The sequence below is a fragment of the Danio rerio genome, chromosome 12, assembly GCF_052040795.2.
Source record: "Danio rerio strain M-AB ecotype USA chromosome 12, GRCz13ab, whole genome shotgun sequence".
NCBI lineage: Eukaryota > Metazoa > Chordata > Actinopteri > Cypriniformes > Danionidae > Danio > Danio rerio.
This window is the reverse complement of record NC_141032.1, coordinates 5,994,097-6,011,495: the sequence shown is the minus strand read 5'-3', so window position 1 is coordinate 6,011,495 and position 17,399 is coordinate 5,994,097. Positions and strand designations below refer to the sequence as shown.

Below are 17,399 nucleotides of genomic sequence, written 5' to 3'. Positions count from 1 at the left end.
AAAGCAAAGAAGGTAAAGGTGCTCCAAGATCGGACAGCTCAGTCACCAGACATGAACATTATTGAGCATGTCTGAGGTAAGATAAAGGAGGAGGCATTGAAGATAAATCCAAAGAATCTTGATGAACTCTAGGAGTCCTGCAAGAACGCTTTCTTTGCCATTCCAGATGACTTTATTAATCGGTGATTTAATTCATTGCAGAGATGTATGGATGCAGTCCTCCAAGCTCATAGGAGTCAGACACAATATTAATTCTTTTTCCACTGCAGCATGACTTCATATTCTATACTGGACATTATTCCTATTAAGTGTAAGCGAAGTCAGACTTTACTCTCCTAATTAAATAATCAAAAATCAAGGCATGATCATATTTTATTTTGGTAAAATAAGCGTAATCTAGAGGCCCTTGCCTTTCATATAGGCTACGTTTGATGCTAAATGATCAACTAGAAGTCAAGTTATGATTTGTTGTTTCTAAAATAGGCGACAAGACTTTTGTCAGGTAGTATTCGTTGCAGATTTTTCAGATATAAATATACGAAAAAAATGTATACAAAAATTTTTCAATGACTTCAATGTGCAAAGACCTGAGCTGTAAACAACATAATCGCTCTGATGCTAAAACTAGATCTGCCGAAGTCAGCAGCATTTCAAGGCATCAAGCTAATCGCTTTCGACAGTTCCAGAATATAACGATAATATCTGTTTTTCAGGCGTGGCACACGGCGTGTGAGGGATCTGTGGTGGCAAGGTCTTCCTCCCAACGTGAGGGGTAAAGTCTGGAGTTTGGCCGTTGGGAATGAGCTGAACATCACCTCAGGTTTTCTTCTGTTTACTCTAGTCTTTTCATGTGTCAGTGCAGAGCCACCTTTGAAGTTGCGCTTAAGCTCTGGATTAGCTAAACCTTTTGGGCGAACGATCTTTTTGGAGTGTGTCATTATGCAGTATTCACATGAACGATGCAGGTTCGCCCGAGGCCGTTTTTTAAAACTTCTTTGTAATGAAAAGGGCCGGAAGATATTTGGATGAGTTTCTTTCTGACACTCCTCAGTAAGAACGATTTCTTAAGCACTTAGGGCTTTCAGAAGTGAAGGTTTGGACTAAGCCGTACACACAGGCCATGTTTTGTGATTAAAGCTGTCTGTAAATTGTAACGCTCTTTCTTTTCTGATTCTTTTTTAGATTTGTATGAGATCTTTCTGTCGCGGGCCAAGGAGCGATGGAAGAGCTTCAGAGAAACGGGCAGTGAGATTGAGTCAGATGGTATGTCTGTGTTCTTCATATCACTTTAGACATGCCAAACTGAAGGAAGGAAGGAATGAATGAATCAGTTCAGCTAATTCACAGTTCTATCCGAGTGATTCATTAGCAGATCATTGATTCTTTTAAATGGGTTTCAACTCATCAACTGTTTATGCACAAATTGCAAACTTTTTGCAAACTCAAATGTATATGTGCAGTGGATATTTACATTTACAAATGGGTATGTAGAGTCTAGCTATGATTATGCACGACACTGTACATACCCATTTGTAGGTGTACATAATGGAGCTAATTATGTACATAATGTAAATACTGAAATGTTTTCAAAAAACTGTCAGTACATTGGACGTGTATCTGAACATCATAAAACAAGTGTTGTTGTGTTTGTTACAGTGGACAGTGCCGACCGCGAGTCTAGTCTGGATCTGATCAAGCTAGACATCTCCCGCACATTCCCATCCCTCTTCATCTTCCAGAAGGTTCTGTTCACTCTCTTTCTCTCACTCTCATATGTAGCATATCAGTTTAATTGTAATATTTCTGTCAGAGTCAGCTCTTTGGTACACTGTAACTCCTGTGTGAGACTCTCGTTGGTTTGTTGTGTTAGGGTGGGCCGTATCATGATCTCCTGCACAGTGTTCTGGGGGCTTACACCTGCTACAGACCTGATGTGGGATATGTAAGTGATCAAACATCTTTTATGTTCCTACACTATTTCTCATTCACATATAAAAACATCACTGAATTGTCAAAAATTGCATTCTATGGACAAACCGTGTGTGTGTGTGTGCGTGCGTGCGTGCGTATATATATATAGAGATATGTATATATATATATATATATATATATATATATATATATATATATATATATATATATATATATATATATATATATATATATATATATATATATATATATAGCTATATATAGATATATAGATATATATAAATATATATATAAATATATATATATATAAATTGACCTGTCCACCAAGTTACCTTTACATGCGCGCACACACACACATATAAATATATATACACACACACACACACGCATACATATATATATATATATATATATATATATATATACATATATATATATATATATATATATATATATATATATATATATACATATATATATATATATATATATATATATATATATATATATATATATATATATATATATATATATGTGTGTGTGTGTGTGTGTGTGTGTGTGTGTGTATATATTTATATGTGTGCGTGTGCGCGCATGTAAAGGTAACTTGGTGGACAGGTTAATGTACATACATAAGGGACAATAAAAGTGAACAAATGAAGCAAGTATCATAGGTATAAATAAAACAGATAGAAAGAAACCAGTCAGTGGTAAAGAGTAACAACAATGCTTATAATGTATGATAGTGATAATGACAGTAAAAAGAAAGAAAGGACAATAGTAATAATAACTGAAAACAGCAATAATGTTAAACCACAAGTACTACACCCACTACTACTACAGAAAGTTACTAAAATTACAACTACCCTGTACTACTGCTACTACTACTACTACTACTACTACAATGTCTACTACTACTGATACTACTACAACAACGGTCACTACTACTACTATTACTGATACTACTACAGCAATCAATGCTACTACAACATCTACTTTGACAACATCTACTACTTCTGATAATGCTACACCGACCACCACTACTACTACAACTACTACTACTACTACTACTACAACAACACCTTTACTACTTCTAATACCACTATAACAATGACATCTACAGTACTACTACATCTACTACTTCAATAATCCCATCTACAATAGAGCAAATAATTAAAGCTGGACAAATAATAATAATAATAATAATAATAATAATAATAATAATAATAATAATAATAATAGTAAGTAGTTAAAGTGACATTTAAAGGCTAAACTAGGTTAACTAGGCTGGTTAGAGTAATTAGGCAAGTCATTGTATAATGATGGTTTGTTCTGTAGACAATCAAAAAACAATTATTGCTTAAGATGGGTAATAATATTGACTTTAAAATGGTGTTAAAAAAATTAAAAACTGTTTTTATTCTTGCCGAAATAAAACAAATAAGACTTTCTTCAGAAGAAAAAATATTATAGGAAATACTGTGAAAAATTCCTTGCTCTGTTAAGCATCATTTATGAAATATTTGAAAAAGACAAAAAATTCACAGGAGGGCGAATAAATTTGACTTTGACTGTGTGTGACGTCCTTGTAATTCACAAATGCTTCAAAATCATACTTTACTAGTCTAGTCTTGACTTTCAAATTTGGCCACAGGTTTCCTGAGTTATAAGTATAATAAGTGTTGTTTTCTGTATATAATTCATTATGCATATGGAAAGTCCTCATAAATCACCAATACCAACATATGCGTGTGTTTTCCAAACTCTTTTTGCCACTGAAGATGCAATAATTTTGGTCATAAATACAGTAACAATAGTAAGACTGTGAAATACTACTATTGAAAGGAATTGTTTTTAGTTGAATATATTTTTAAATACTATATATTCTTAAATATGTATTCCAGCAATGCAAAGTTGAAGTATCAGTTCTTAAAATACAAAATAATTGCTGAAATGTCTTTGAGTATTTACAAAATTGGAAATTATTGATCATTTTATAAATGGGTGGCACGGTGACTCAGTGGTTAGCACTGTTGCCTCACAGGAAGAAGGTTGCCGGCTGGGCCAGTTGGCATTCCTGTGTGGAGTTTGCATGTTCTCCCCATGTTGGCGTGGGTTTCCTCTGGATGCTCTGGTTTCCCCCACAGTCCAAAGACATGGGCTATAGGTGAAATGAATAAATTAAATTGGCCATTGTGTGTGAATGAGTGCGTGTGGATGTTTCCCAGTACTGGATTCCAGCTGGAAGGACATCCGCTGTGCAAGAAATGCTGGATAAGTTGGTGGTTCATTCCACTGTGGCGACCCCTGATGAATAAAGGGACTAAGCCGAAGGAAAATGAATGAATGAATTTTATAAATTGAATTACAATATGATCAAATTTATGCTTTAATTGATTTTGTAATCGTAATCTTATCCTAAACCAATCTGTCAGGCATATGAATAAAAAGCACTCAAAATAAAATAAAAGACCTGAAAATTAATAGAAAGTTCAAACGAGCAGTATTTATTTTAAAAAAGTTTTTAAGATAATACAAACTTCATATATTTGATGCACCCTTTTTAAATGAATAAAGATGTAATATTGTGTGACGTGCCTTTCTTTTGGCTGCAGGTTCAGGGCATGTCCTTCATTGCTGCTGTGTTGATTCTCAATCTGGAGGAGGCCGATGCTTTCATCGCCTTCGCCAATCTCCTCAACAAACCCTGTCAGATGGCTTTCTTCAGAGTGGACCACGAGCTGGTACTGAGCCTCCCGTTATTTACACTTTACACAATGTGACAAAATATTCCCCCGTTCAAAATAAGCCTAGTGTTTGCTTCAAAACTCAATCACCAAACTATTTTGCACCTCAATAAATATTTATAAAGTTTACCTCTGTCTCAGTTGCTTGTGGGGATTTTCCCTCTTGCAGCTTCAGAATAAATTACAAAGTTCCAATGTTTTGTGTCTTGTGAATTCTGTCTCTTTCTTATTCAGATGCTGAAGTACTTTGCAGCGTTTGAGGTGTTTTTTGAGGAAAACCTGCCCAGACTGTTTAATCACTTCAAGAGTTACAACCTCACGCCTGACCTGTATCTGATAGACTGGTGAGTCCACGATGAGGCCGCTCATTTAGACAAACACCTGAAAAGCCTGGCTCACACTGCAATTATTTTATTTTATTTTTTATAATTTTAAATGATTGTAGCGTGTCAGACTGCACGAACACGACTCCCATGTCACACTGTAAGATCTCAGTTGTCTTATTGTCAGACTGAATGACAATAAAGAAATGCCACACATAAGACAATCCATTTAGAGTTTCACTATCCCGCTTTCTAACTTGATACCTCACGGAAAGCATAAACAAACTGTAATGACAATTTATTGGAATCTTTTTGGATTTCCAAAATGTGTCTCCAAAATTGACCAAATTGTGGCTAAGTAATTATGGGATGAAATTCTCACGTATTGTATTTAATCTTAAATATTAAAACCAAAACCTCAGATGCAAGTGTTTTTCTTCCAGAAGACATTCAAAATATAACAATATGTACAGTGAGTAACACAGATCATGTCCGTTTCAACAGCATTCAATGAATAGTTCACCCAGAAATGATCATTTCTTGAACACAAAACAAAAGAAGATATTTTGAAGAATGTTGTAGCTTTTATACTGCATTAAACACAATTTCTTACAGGAGTGACATTTACTATTGAGTATAGTAATACAATTATTATTGTGACTGCATTTCTGAACAAAACTAATGCATCTTTAGTGGCCAAAAGAGATTTTTAAGAACACACACACTCAGTTTGTGAATTTAAAGCCATTGACTTCCACTATCATTTGTGTTCTGCCAAGGAAATGAATGGTTACCGGTTTCCAACATTCTTCAAATTATCTTCTTTTGTGTTCAACAGAAGAAAGACACTCAAACAGGTTTCTGCCAGAGGATACGCACAATATAATAATACTGTATTTAAAGTGACTACGAAAATGTCAGCTTCTACAGCATTAAATAGGTATCTCACCCAAAAATGATTATTTCCTAAACACAAAACACAAGAAGATATTTTGAAGAATGTTGTAGCTTTTAAGACTATATGAGGAAATTAACATTTTACAATCTGCTGCTTTAAAAAAAAATCCATATAGTGGTATCTTTAGTGGCCAAAAGAGACTTTCATGAACACACACACACAGTTTGACTTCCACTGTCATTTTTTTTTACTAAGGAAATAAATGGTTACTGGTTTCCAACATTCTTCAGATTATCTTCTTTTGTGTTCAACAGAAGAAAGACACTAAAACAGGTTTGGAACCATTTAAGGGAGACTAAATGATGACAGAATATTCCTTTATGGGTGAACTATTCCTTTAAGACAACAATTAGTATATTATTGCAGACAATACTATTCTGCACCCCTTGCAAGTAAAGTAAATACAGTATATTAGACTATTAAAGTTTGAGGCTGTGTTCCTTTCAGTATAAGTTTTGTGGCCGTGTAGTCTAAATGAAACCCTACCCAATAATGTACTGTTTAATTCCAAATTCAGTACCATTATTATAAACAGAGACTTTAATGAATCTGTTTGAATCTCAAATATTAAAAGCAAAACATCAGATGCAAGTGCTTGATGATACGCACAATATAATAATGTGTAAAGTGAGTGACTCGGATAATGTCTGTTTCGACAGCATTAAATGGATAGCTCACCCAAATATTATCATTTTTTAACACAAAACAAAAGAAGATATTTTGAAGAATGTTTTAGACTTTATACTGCATTACAAACAATTCCTTGCAGGAGTAACATTTACTATTGAGTATAGTAATACAAATACTATTGCTACTGCATTTCTGACCAAAACAATGCATCTTTAGTGACCAAAAGAGACTTTCAAGACCACACACACAGTTTGTGAACTTGTAGCCATCGACTTCCATAGTAATTGTTTTCTATTAGGGAAATCAGTGGTTACCGGTTTCCAACATTCTTCAAAATAACTTTCTTGTGTTTAACAGAAGAAAAAACTCAAACAGGTTTGGAACCAGTTAAGGGTCCTTAACCCTACAAAATAGTGTACTGTTTTATTCTAAATTAAGTACAATTATTATAAATGGAGAGTTTAATGAATCTGTTTGAATCTCAAAAATTAAAAGCAAAACATCAGATGCAATGCTTTCCTTTCAGAGGATACGCACAATATAATAATGTGTAAAGCAGGGGTGTTCAAAGTTAGTCCTGGAGAGCCGGTGTCCTGCTGACTTTATCTCCAACATTCTTCAGCACACCTGCCTGGAAGTCTCTAGCACAGTGGTTCTCAAAGTGGGGGTCGGGACCCCCCGGGGGGTCGCGGGACAATGAGAGGGGGTCGCTTGGTGATTTACAAAAATTTGAACAAACTTTTATGATTACCATTGTTAATCCATAACCTACAGAAGATAAAAAAATAGTTACATAAAAAAATACAGTATCCAAACAAAAAGCCATCAGCCTTTGGTTTTTTTATTTTTTATTATTATTATTTTTTTTTACATTGATTGCAACCCTTAGGGTTTTTACATTAGATTAATGACAAAGCAATGACAAAGCAATAGCGTCAGTGCACCAGATTCTACAGCACTAGCTAAACTTTCTGACACCGTTACAGCACTCGCTTACATTTAAAATACATACAGGACACTAAACATGGAGTATGATGTGTAAGTGCCAGTCTCCAAAATTAAACCAAGAAAAGACTTGGGATGTAACTTAAATATTGTGCCCACCAGTCTAATTAGATGAGGTTAATATAAAATAATCATAATAAAAATGATATGGGACTGTTGCACTTTTTTTGTGTTGTCAATATGCTTGTGTTTATATAGGCTGATTGGTTTGTGTGAGTGTTGCGTGCAACGTTTGTATGATATATAAATGGTTATGGTATAACCACTTATGAAAGTAGTGGGGGTCGCGAGTCATTGGCATTGTTATTTTGGGGGTCCCGGGCTGAAAAGATTGAGAACCCCTGCTCTAGCATACCTAGTAAGAGCTTGATTGGCTTGTTCAGGTGTGTTTGATTAGGGAAGGAGCTAAACTCTTCAGGACACTGCCCCTCCAGGACCAAGTGTGGACACCCCTGGTGTAAAGCGAATGACACAGATCTTGTCAGCATTAAATGGATAGCTCACCCAGAAATGATCATTTTTTGAACACAAAATAAAAGAAGATATTTTGAAGAATGTTGTAGCTTCTATACTGCATTAAATTTCTTACCACAGTAACGTTTACTATTGAGTATAGTACTACACTTTACTCAATTGTACTCAAATGTACTAATACAATTACTGGTTTCCAACATTCTTCAAAATATCTTCTTTTTTGTTTAAGAGAAGAAAAACCCCAAATATGTTTGGAACCCCTTAACTAGCATAAATGATGACAGAATATTCCTTTTTGGGTGAACTAACACTCTACGGCAACAATTGGCATATTATTGATGAACCCCTAGCAAGTAAAGTTATTAAAGTATAGTAGACTAGTAAAGTTTGAGGCTGTGTTCCATTCAATATCAGGTTTCTGGACGTGAAGACAGAAAAAAACCCTTATTGTCCTTTTCTTTATCTCTGTGTAAAATGTTTCTTCCTAAATGTGTGCATCTGCAGGATCTTCACGCTGTACGCTAAGTCTCTGCCGCTGGATGTGGCGTGTCGGGTGTGGGACGTCTTCTGCAGGGACGGAGAGGAGTTTTTGTTCAGGACAGGGCTGGGTATCCTGCGGCTCTACGAGGAACTGCTTCTGCAGATGGATTTCATTCACAGTGCTCAGTTTCTGACCCGTCTGCCGGACGACACGCCGCCTGAACGCCTCTTCAGCTGCATCGCCAGCACGCAGATGATCAGCAGCAACAGGAAGTGGACACAGGTCAGTGGAACTTGAGTGAGCTAAAGTTAGTTTTATATTCGCACATTCAGACTTTCTCCTTAATATAATTTCAGAAAAGTATTCTTTGCAATTTATAATAGAGAAATTATATTCGCAGCAAATGACTATCAAAGTACAAAACTGCTTACAGTCAGTGAAATAGTGATGATGTTGTTTTGAACTCATGCTTGCATCTGATTTCAGACCAAATATTTAAAGTACAATACAGGGAGTGTATCACAAGTGGTCACTGTTAAAAAATAAAGGAATGTGCAACTATAAAACCAACTTCACCTCAACTGGAACTTGTGTGTGAGGCAGACTGGACATTAAATGCAAGTTTAGCTTTCTCCAAGTAATGTTTTGCATCACTTCTAATAATAGATAGCTAGGCAAATGAAGCTGTGTTGAGGAAATGGCAGAATTTGCATGTTTTCAGTAAACTAACACCTTGTTGTGTTGAGAGTAGCTCCATCTGCAGGGGGTTTCAAACATGTGAAAGAGTTCTAATATGCTTTTGACATGTTACACAGCTTTTTTGTGTATGAAAAACTCCAAAGACATCACATCTGTAGTTTTGAGTTTTCTTCAAGGAACAAACATCAATCATTCCTGGTTGAGTTGGGTTAGAAGTTTGTCTTTATTTTCAAGAGGTGCAGTTTTAAAGGTCTAATATCTGATGCTCATGAGACTCTTATTTCCAACTGCTCACATTTACAGACATAAATATAACGGGAAACTTTTGACTCAGGGTCTACTCGCACTATGCTATCCGAACCGTGCCCAGGCCCGTCTCCCGGATCGTTTGAGAAGTGTTAAGGCTGATTTATACTTCTGTGTCAAGCGCACGCGTATGCTACGGCGCTGACGCATAGCCCTACGCCGTGGCCGTGGTGGACGTGCACCTCTCAAACAATGTAACTACACATCGCAATGACACGTAGCGCAAGCTCTGTGATGGTCGGCTTGGTAGCGCTGACGAGTCTTGGCGGGACCGAGAGCCGTGCGAGTGGTGCGAGCCCAATGAAGCGATTGTTTACAAGTGTGGAGTCCCGCGAAGGAGCTCCTTATGGAAAGTTTTGTTTTGTGTGTACCTCATAGTTAAAATTGTTGCACGTCCGCCGGTTCCTGCCTCAAAATGAGCGAGTTTGAGCCACTTGTACATCCAGGAAGTGTTCAGAAAGAACAAAACACCAGCGAAGAAATTTGACACAGAGGAACATTAACACCTCACTGCCAACTAGCGTTTTGGAAGTGTTAATGCAGACCAACAGAGACAGAGCGCAGAAGTATAAATGCACAGCTACGCGCGTTACATGCGCCGTTGGTTACGCCGGTCACTTGACACAGAACTATAAAACAGGCTTTGGTGCTCTGAATCGGGCTCAGGCACGGTTCACTTGGCCAGCCCTGGCCCGTTGGAAGAGGTGTGGACGTTGGAGCGCGGTTCACTTAGGCTTAGGCGCGGTACGCTTGTGTGTGAGTGCAAAACGCACCTAAGCCGAAACTGAAAGCGAGATGTGAGTTTTAAGGGGTTGTTTCATATGGATTTATTAATCATTCTTACCGTTCAATGAATGCAAACTGTCGTAGTTTATTAAAGACACAAACCTGCGCACCTTCATCAAACCTCCTAATTCCTGCAGCACGAGGACTTTATGATTGTTTATGAGCGTCAAAAGTGGCGGATCTGTTCGGCGAAATATTTGACTGCGTGGCACTGCATATCAAACAACTTAAACGATATAACTGAAGAAATCTCCACTGTGTTGAGCGAGAGCGTTTACTGAACAGCGCATCATCAATGACCTAATCGTGCCCAGGCCTGAACGTAATGAGAGTGCGGGCCGTCGGAGGAGGCAGGAGGGAGGACAAGCGCTTCAAGGCTTCTACAGTTCAAGGCAACTGTACATAGTGAGAGTAAGCCCTAGGTCTAAAGATCTAAATTAGGGCTGCACGGTATTGGAAAAATTTTACATTGCAATATTTTTTTCACTGCGATATATAATGCCATTTGCGAGTCTATAATTTTATTAATAATGGTCTTATAAATGTCTTAAAAAGTCTTAAATTTAACTTGGTGCAACCTGCAGAAACCCTGTAATCATTTTAATCATTTTAATTTCACTTTTTTTTTTTCTAGTGAAAAAATGCTATATATGTATTTTTCATTATTTGTTTATGCTGTCAATTATATTTATTGAAAAGAAAATTAGTATCCAGCATTTGTTTTGTGCAGCGGATGCCCTTCCAGCCGCAACCCATCACTGGGAAACATCCATACACTCTTGCATTCATACACATACACTACGGCCAATTTAGCCAATCATGTATTTGGACTGTGGGGGAAACCCACGCCAACACGGCGAGAACATGCAAACTCCAAACAGAAATGCCAACTGACCCGACCTTCTTGCTGTGAGGCGATCGTGCTACCCACTGCGCCACCGTGACCCCCTATCATAATATGTGCTTCTCTATTAATGCTAATATTGTATCTCTTTCTCTCCTCCAGGTGTTTAACGCCCTCATAAAGGATAAAGAAATGGAAAAAAGCAGCGTTCCTTCAGTGAAGAACTCTTGAACTCTCCTCAGTTTTGTATTCCCGATTGACCATATTGAATAGAAGGAAGGATTAAATAAAACTCAAAGAAATGAAGAAAAAGCTAAACTTGACTTCTTTGAAACCACGCCAGTATTAAGATAAATATTTATATGACTTCAGAAGCCTTTATGAGAAACATATTCCACCAGCTTTACTCGCGTACTGTACCAGATACCAGCATCAGGCTTTTTATTGTAATATTCCTCCTTATGGAAAGTCCTATTCGGTGAAGCTGATCGTCACATAACTCATTTTGTATGCTGAAGATTGTTTTGCAGCATTCATTCAGAGCCTGTTTAATGCACTTGAGATTTTAACAATAGAATAGTGAGAGAAAAAAAAGGTGATGTTTTTAAGCTGTCGTTTTGTAGGTGAAGAGCTTAAAAGGTGCATTAGTAAATGTACAAATGAGTCAGATGCAGTTAATGAGTGTCTTGAGGTTTTTAAAAGCATTTCGCTGCTTGTTGCCGAAGAATTATCGCATTATTTAAGTCAACAGCCCTTCTTTTAAAACACTAATATGTAGCTTCCTTTGACAACTAAATTATATTAAAGGTGCTGTATGTAAGTTTGACTCTTCCAAAGCATTAAAATAGCATAACATGTTTGCAGATATTTAAGAAACGTGCTAAGCTAACATTCTTGTTTATCTGAAAAACAATTCTGAAGTCAGATATTTTGCTGTGTAAATGTGTGTTACATGCCGAAACGTCTGTCTTTGTTTTGGTCTCTTTAACGCAGCCATTGCAGGTTTAGCCAGTTATATTTCAGCACCTCGGGTTGCCTTGGTGGAAAACAGCATATTTCAATTAGTCATTCAGAAAAGCTCTCAAAGCATGTGTCCGTGACCAATATGCGACTTCCGGTGGACAGTAGTAGACTCCGAAATGAGACGCAGATTCAGAGTTCCACATGAGGATATTAATAAGTATATAAATACATAAACATTACAATTGTAAACATGAGGTGAGCAGGTTACATTAGCTATGCTTCTATCCAAAAAATGCGAATTAACTTTATGTGCAAAACTGGATTATCGCATAAAATATGTGCGAATAAAGCAGCGTTTCCATCCAACAAATCAAACTGAACCAAAATCGTCACTTCCTGATTAACCAGCGTCAAATATCAACATTAAAAGCGGAATGAGCTGCGATAAGAGAAGCTGCGTGAGTCTTTTCTTCATTTAATATATGACATTTAATATATGACAGTGAATGCGCGGTGCGTTTGAAGGTGTCAGACGCAGAGCACAGACGCTCTTGATTCTGGAGTTCATGAATAATATAATACCACTAAAAAGGCGTTTCAGAATTACCAAAACAACACTTACGATGTTTTACAATGTGCTCAGCTGCTGGTTTGTCCATTCGCACACATTTTTATCATCGCATGATCTCTTATAACAAAATCACATGACCCTTTTTTAATGCGCATACTGAAATTTGAAAAGTGTTTCCATCGCAGTTTATGCAGATCTTTTCTTATCGAATGAAAAGTTTATGGTGGATGGAAGCGTAGCTACAATTTAGGCGGATAGCTAACGTAGCTAACCCAGTGTCCTAACAACATGCTACGTGATGAGATTTACAATGTTAAGCAATTTGGTTGTTTGAAATTTAAATACAGCCATTCAGAAGCACAACTAGTGCCCTTACTGCACTCCAACTAAATGGAAAGGTTTATAATCTAATTAATACATATGAAACATATTAAACCTCTTTAACATTATTCATTTCTGTCCGTTCGCATCCCGTCCCCCTGGTGGCTTATTCACAAACTGCGGTCATACACTAAAAACAGAGCGGCAGCAATTTCAAAAGGCGGCGGTTTAAGCCCTGGCGGTAATAGTCACTTTGAACTCTCACCTACTGTAGAATCTGAATCACTGATATGTGTTGGCTTCATTTCTAAAGTTAATTTCTAAAGTCACAGTTCTAAAGTTCAATTTCAAATGGTTTATTTTATTGTCAAGATCTGAGGCGAACTGTCTGCTGCTGCTTTCAGTAGTATGCCAAAAAAATGTCATGTAAAACAGCGTTCAAACTGACATTATTAGCATTTAACACTGTATAAAGCACATAAGGTGTACCTGAGGTGGTCATTGTCAGTTTATCCTGTTGTTCAGTTGCAAGAAATAGAAACTGAAATATCAATTTCAGGTATTGTATAGGACAAAAACTCCTTTTAATATGAACATATTTCTTCTATTGCGTGCCCCTGCTTTTATTTAGAACATGACTTAAATCAGCCTTTAGCCTCGCTAGTCAGGCACACTACTGTTGGTGTCCTCAATCTGGCAACCTGCAATTGCGTGTGTTTTGAACCAGGAGTGCAATACCTAGTTCAACCACTAGGTTTCAAACTTACATACTGCACCATTAATGTTAAGCTGCCTTTCCTCTGTATACGACAGACCGGAAGTCATTCCTGAGCTGCGTGGAGTACCGATCACCTCCGTATGCGGAAATTCGGATCCGATTTGACCTGCCGATAGGTTGTAACATTTGGACTCCTGCAACTAAACTGTATGCAACCGGCCGACCAGATGTGATTCATTCCAGTGTTGTTCAAGCAGGTCTGTGTGCGCGAGATGAGAAATAGAAGTTTTTTGGTTATTTTTTGAATCTGAAAAAGTTTAAATAATTAAAAAAAAAACATTTCTATTCATAAATGAGTAATAAAAATGATTATTTTCTAATGTTGTCTCCACATTCCCTTCAAAATTTTTAGCTGTCTATGAGTTTCTAGTATTTATTTATTCAACCATGGTGAATGCACGAAGAATAAAGCCTCTTGCTTATACACTCCTTTATTTCGGACGCTGCGAGAACAGCGTCTCTCGCATGGTGCGCGACAAAGCTGAAAATTCTGTCCGACAGCCACAAGGGGGCGTGTTACGACAGTCGTGTCCTAATGTCATGTGCAGTGGAAAGGCACCTTTAGTGTGACAGAAGCGCGGAATCATCATCATTCATTCGGAGAACTGTGAGGTACATTTTCTAACATGTTAAAGAATAAGAATGTGTGGTGAAATAATTCAATTTGTGTCTTTTTTTGTCTGCTCTGTGTTCAGTTGTTTGACTAAATGCTTTGTTCATCATGGATTTTAAGCCCAATGTGTGTAAATATTGGGTCGATTTGGTAATGTTGTATCTTAATGAAAAATGTAAATTGTATCATCGAGTCTTGGTTTGTTTTCTACACACTCCTGATTTTATTGTACAGTTTTCATACTCCAGTGAAACTGAGTTGTAAATAAGTGAACTATTTGACACCATGAGATTCAAACCTGTAAATAAATCTGAAACTGCGTTAGTAGTGTTTGTGTGTTACTTAAGCAGTGCGTTGATTAAAAGTGTGTTGTATTCTCTCTATACATTTTAACACTATAGAAGAAGGTTGTATTGATTATAGGTGCCATTTTACTTTAGTCTTTAAATAAAAACTTGACTTAAGGCAGTGTTTCTCAACCATGTACCTGAAGGACCACCAACACTGCATGTCTTAGATGTCTCCTTTGTCTGTTACCCCCATTACAGGTGTTTCAGTCTCTGCTAATGAGCTGATGATCTGAATCAGGTGTGTTTTTTTAAGGTGACATGGTAATTGTGCAGTGCCGTGGTCCTCCAGGAACGTGGTTGAGAAACACAGCCTTAAAGGGATGGTTCTCACCAAAATTTAAACTCTGTCATCATTTACTCACCATTCACTTGTTTACAAAACTTATTTCTGTTTCTTTCTTCTGTTAAACACAAAAGAAGATATTTGGAACAATGTTGGAAACCAGTAACCCATGACTTCCATAGTATAGTATTATTCCATAGTGGATGTCAGTGGTTTTGAGTACATTTTCAGTTTTGGCCGAACTATACCTTTAAATCAGGAATGGGCTAACTTGATCCTGGAGGGCCAGTGTCCCTGCCTAGTTTTGCTCCAACACTACTTAAACACACTAATCAGTGTTTTCAAAACTACTAGAAAACTATACAGGCAGGTGTGTTTGATTAGGGTTGGAGCAAAACTATGCAGGACACTGGCCCCTGGCTTTAAATGTTAAGCACAAACAATACTTCTGAGTGTAATGAATAAAGAGAATAGATGATCATTTATATAAAACATATTAATTTAAAAGACTTCACATTTAAAGGGATAGTTCACCCAAAATTGAAAACGTACTCATTTACTTCCTTATTTGACTTTCCTACTATAGATGTTAGTGATGAGTAGCCCTACATTTTAATTTTTGGGAGAACTTTAAATGTCAAGCACAAACAATATTTCTAAGCGTAATGAACAAAGAGAATATATAGGATAACTTGTATAAACATCATTTCAAGAGTTCACACTTAGCTGATGATTGGTAATAAGCTAGTTTAGCATGCTGTCCCTGGAGAGAGCCCCGAGCTCATGAGAGCCGTTGCAGGGCGAGAGGGGAGTTTGAGCTCGGGTGGATCTCGAGAACAGCCTCCCCCCCTTCCTGCTACGTGAGGGTTGCTAAGGTAATGCGTTGCTGGCAGAATTTAATCGAATTTGGTGCTAATTTGGTTTAGTCAATTTACTTAAGTATCATGTTTTTGGGAGTGTGGGAGAAAACCGGAGGACCCAGGGAAAACCCACACAAGCACAGGGAGAACATGAACTCCACACGAAAATGCTGATCGTTTGGGTTGATGCCCGAACCGGAGGCATTTTGCTGTGAGGCCGCAGTGCTAGCCACTGGGCCGCCGTGCTGCCCTGTAGACAAAAGAGGAGGCGAAGGGGTGGAAGGGGGGATTCTTCAAGACGAAGATGACTAAAGGTAAGGTGTTTGGTTATTTATACTTGGTTAGGAATAGTCTGATTGGTGGCACGATCATTGGCTTGACTCGGTTTATGAATAAACTTCACTTGAATTTAATAAGACGTTTAAGACTTCACATTTAAAGGGATAGTTCACTCAATATTTAAAATGTTCCCATCCCCAGACTTCCATAGTATTTGATTTTCTTTCTATGGATGTCAATGATGTTCATTTTCATTTTTGAGCGAACTATCCCTTTAAATCTTAAGCACAAACAAAGTCCAAAGGTAATGAATATAATATAGTCTATAAGATAATTGGTATAAAACATATTAATTTAATGAGAGTTTTAAAGTGTGGTTGAATCTGTCAATGTGTATTGTAATCCGATAAGAGCCTGCTCAGTTAGACTGATCAAAAGCTTCTTCCCACAGGCCGTTAGAGCCCTCAACTCCAGTCAACTTAATATAGTTAACTTACAGGTGAGTGGGCTTAACAAACCATCTGTATGAAGGACACCCTCTCATATCTCTGACTCTTGCACCAGGTTGCACATTTGCACTATAGACACTTTCTTAATCACTCCGTGTCTCTTGGAAACAATGTGCATTCCAACTTGTGCTTCATTCAGGTGAGTGGGCTTGACAAACCACCTGTAGAAACACTCTTCTCTCTTATGCACCTGACACTTTATCTAAACTCATTTTACATCTCAATAATGAAAACGATGTTTACTACCACAATCTTGCACGGCTTGCTTCAACATTAAATAACTCTTGCACACTATTAAACCTTAAATACCTCACAAAATTCACCTTTAATAACTCTCTTGCGCAATATCCTGGACAACATTGTTCAGTCTCATGTAAAAGTACTTGCCTGTCTTATGTGTGTATAGTATTTTATAGTATATGTTAGTTATGCATTGTTTATTTTTTATTTTTTTTTAAATAGCTCTTATGTCCAGTGTTGGGTTTGTATTAATGATTAATTTATAGCACCGTTTTCCTGTGAAACACGACATTTCAATCCTCTGTATGACAATTAGACTCGATTTGACTAATACGACTGAGCTAAAGTTGGTTTTGTATTTGCACATTCATTTAGTGACAACACTCCCTAAATTGTTTAGCATGGTACTTTGAATATTCGGTCGGAAATCAAATGTAAGTATAGCTA

General features: G+C 37.1%; 1 protein-coding gene across 2 annotated transcripts in view; it reads left to right on the top strand.

Annotated features, from left to right (window-relative positions):
- tbc1d12b (TBC1 domain family, member 12b) overlaps positions 1-14,755 on the top strand; it is a 34,729-nt gene extending 19,974 nt beyond the window's left edge. For both annotated transcript variants that reach the window (XM_087275796.1, XM_087275795.1), the window contains 8 exons: positions 714-820; positions 1,183-1,263; positions 1,657-1,742; positions 1,871-1,942; positions 4,548-4,676; positions 4,914-5,023; positions 8,574-8,832; positions 11,348-14,755. In XM_087275796.1, coding sequence (XP_087131922.1) covers positions 714-820; positions 1,183-1,263; positions 1,657-1,742; positions 1,871-1,942; positions 4,548-4,676; positions 4,914-5,023; positions 8,574-8,832; positions 11,348-11,416 — 913 coding nt within the window. In that variant the 3' untranslated portion in view covers positions 11,417-14,755. The remainder of the gene's footprint in view (positions 1-713; positions 821-1,182; positions 1,264-1,656; positions 1,743-1,870; positions 1,943-4,547; positions 4,677-4,913; positions 5,024-8,573; positions 8,833-11,347) is intronic.
- The last annotated feature ends 2,644 nt before the right edge of the window (positions 14,756-17,399 follow it).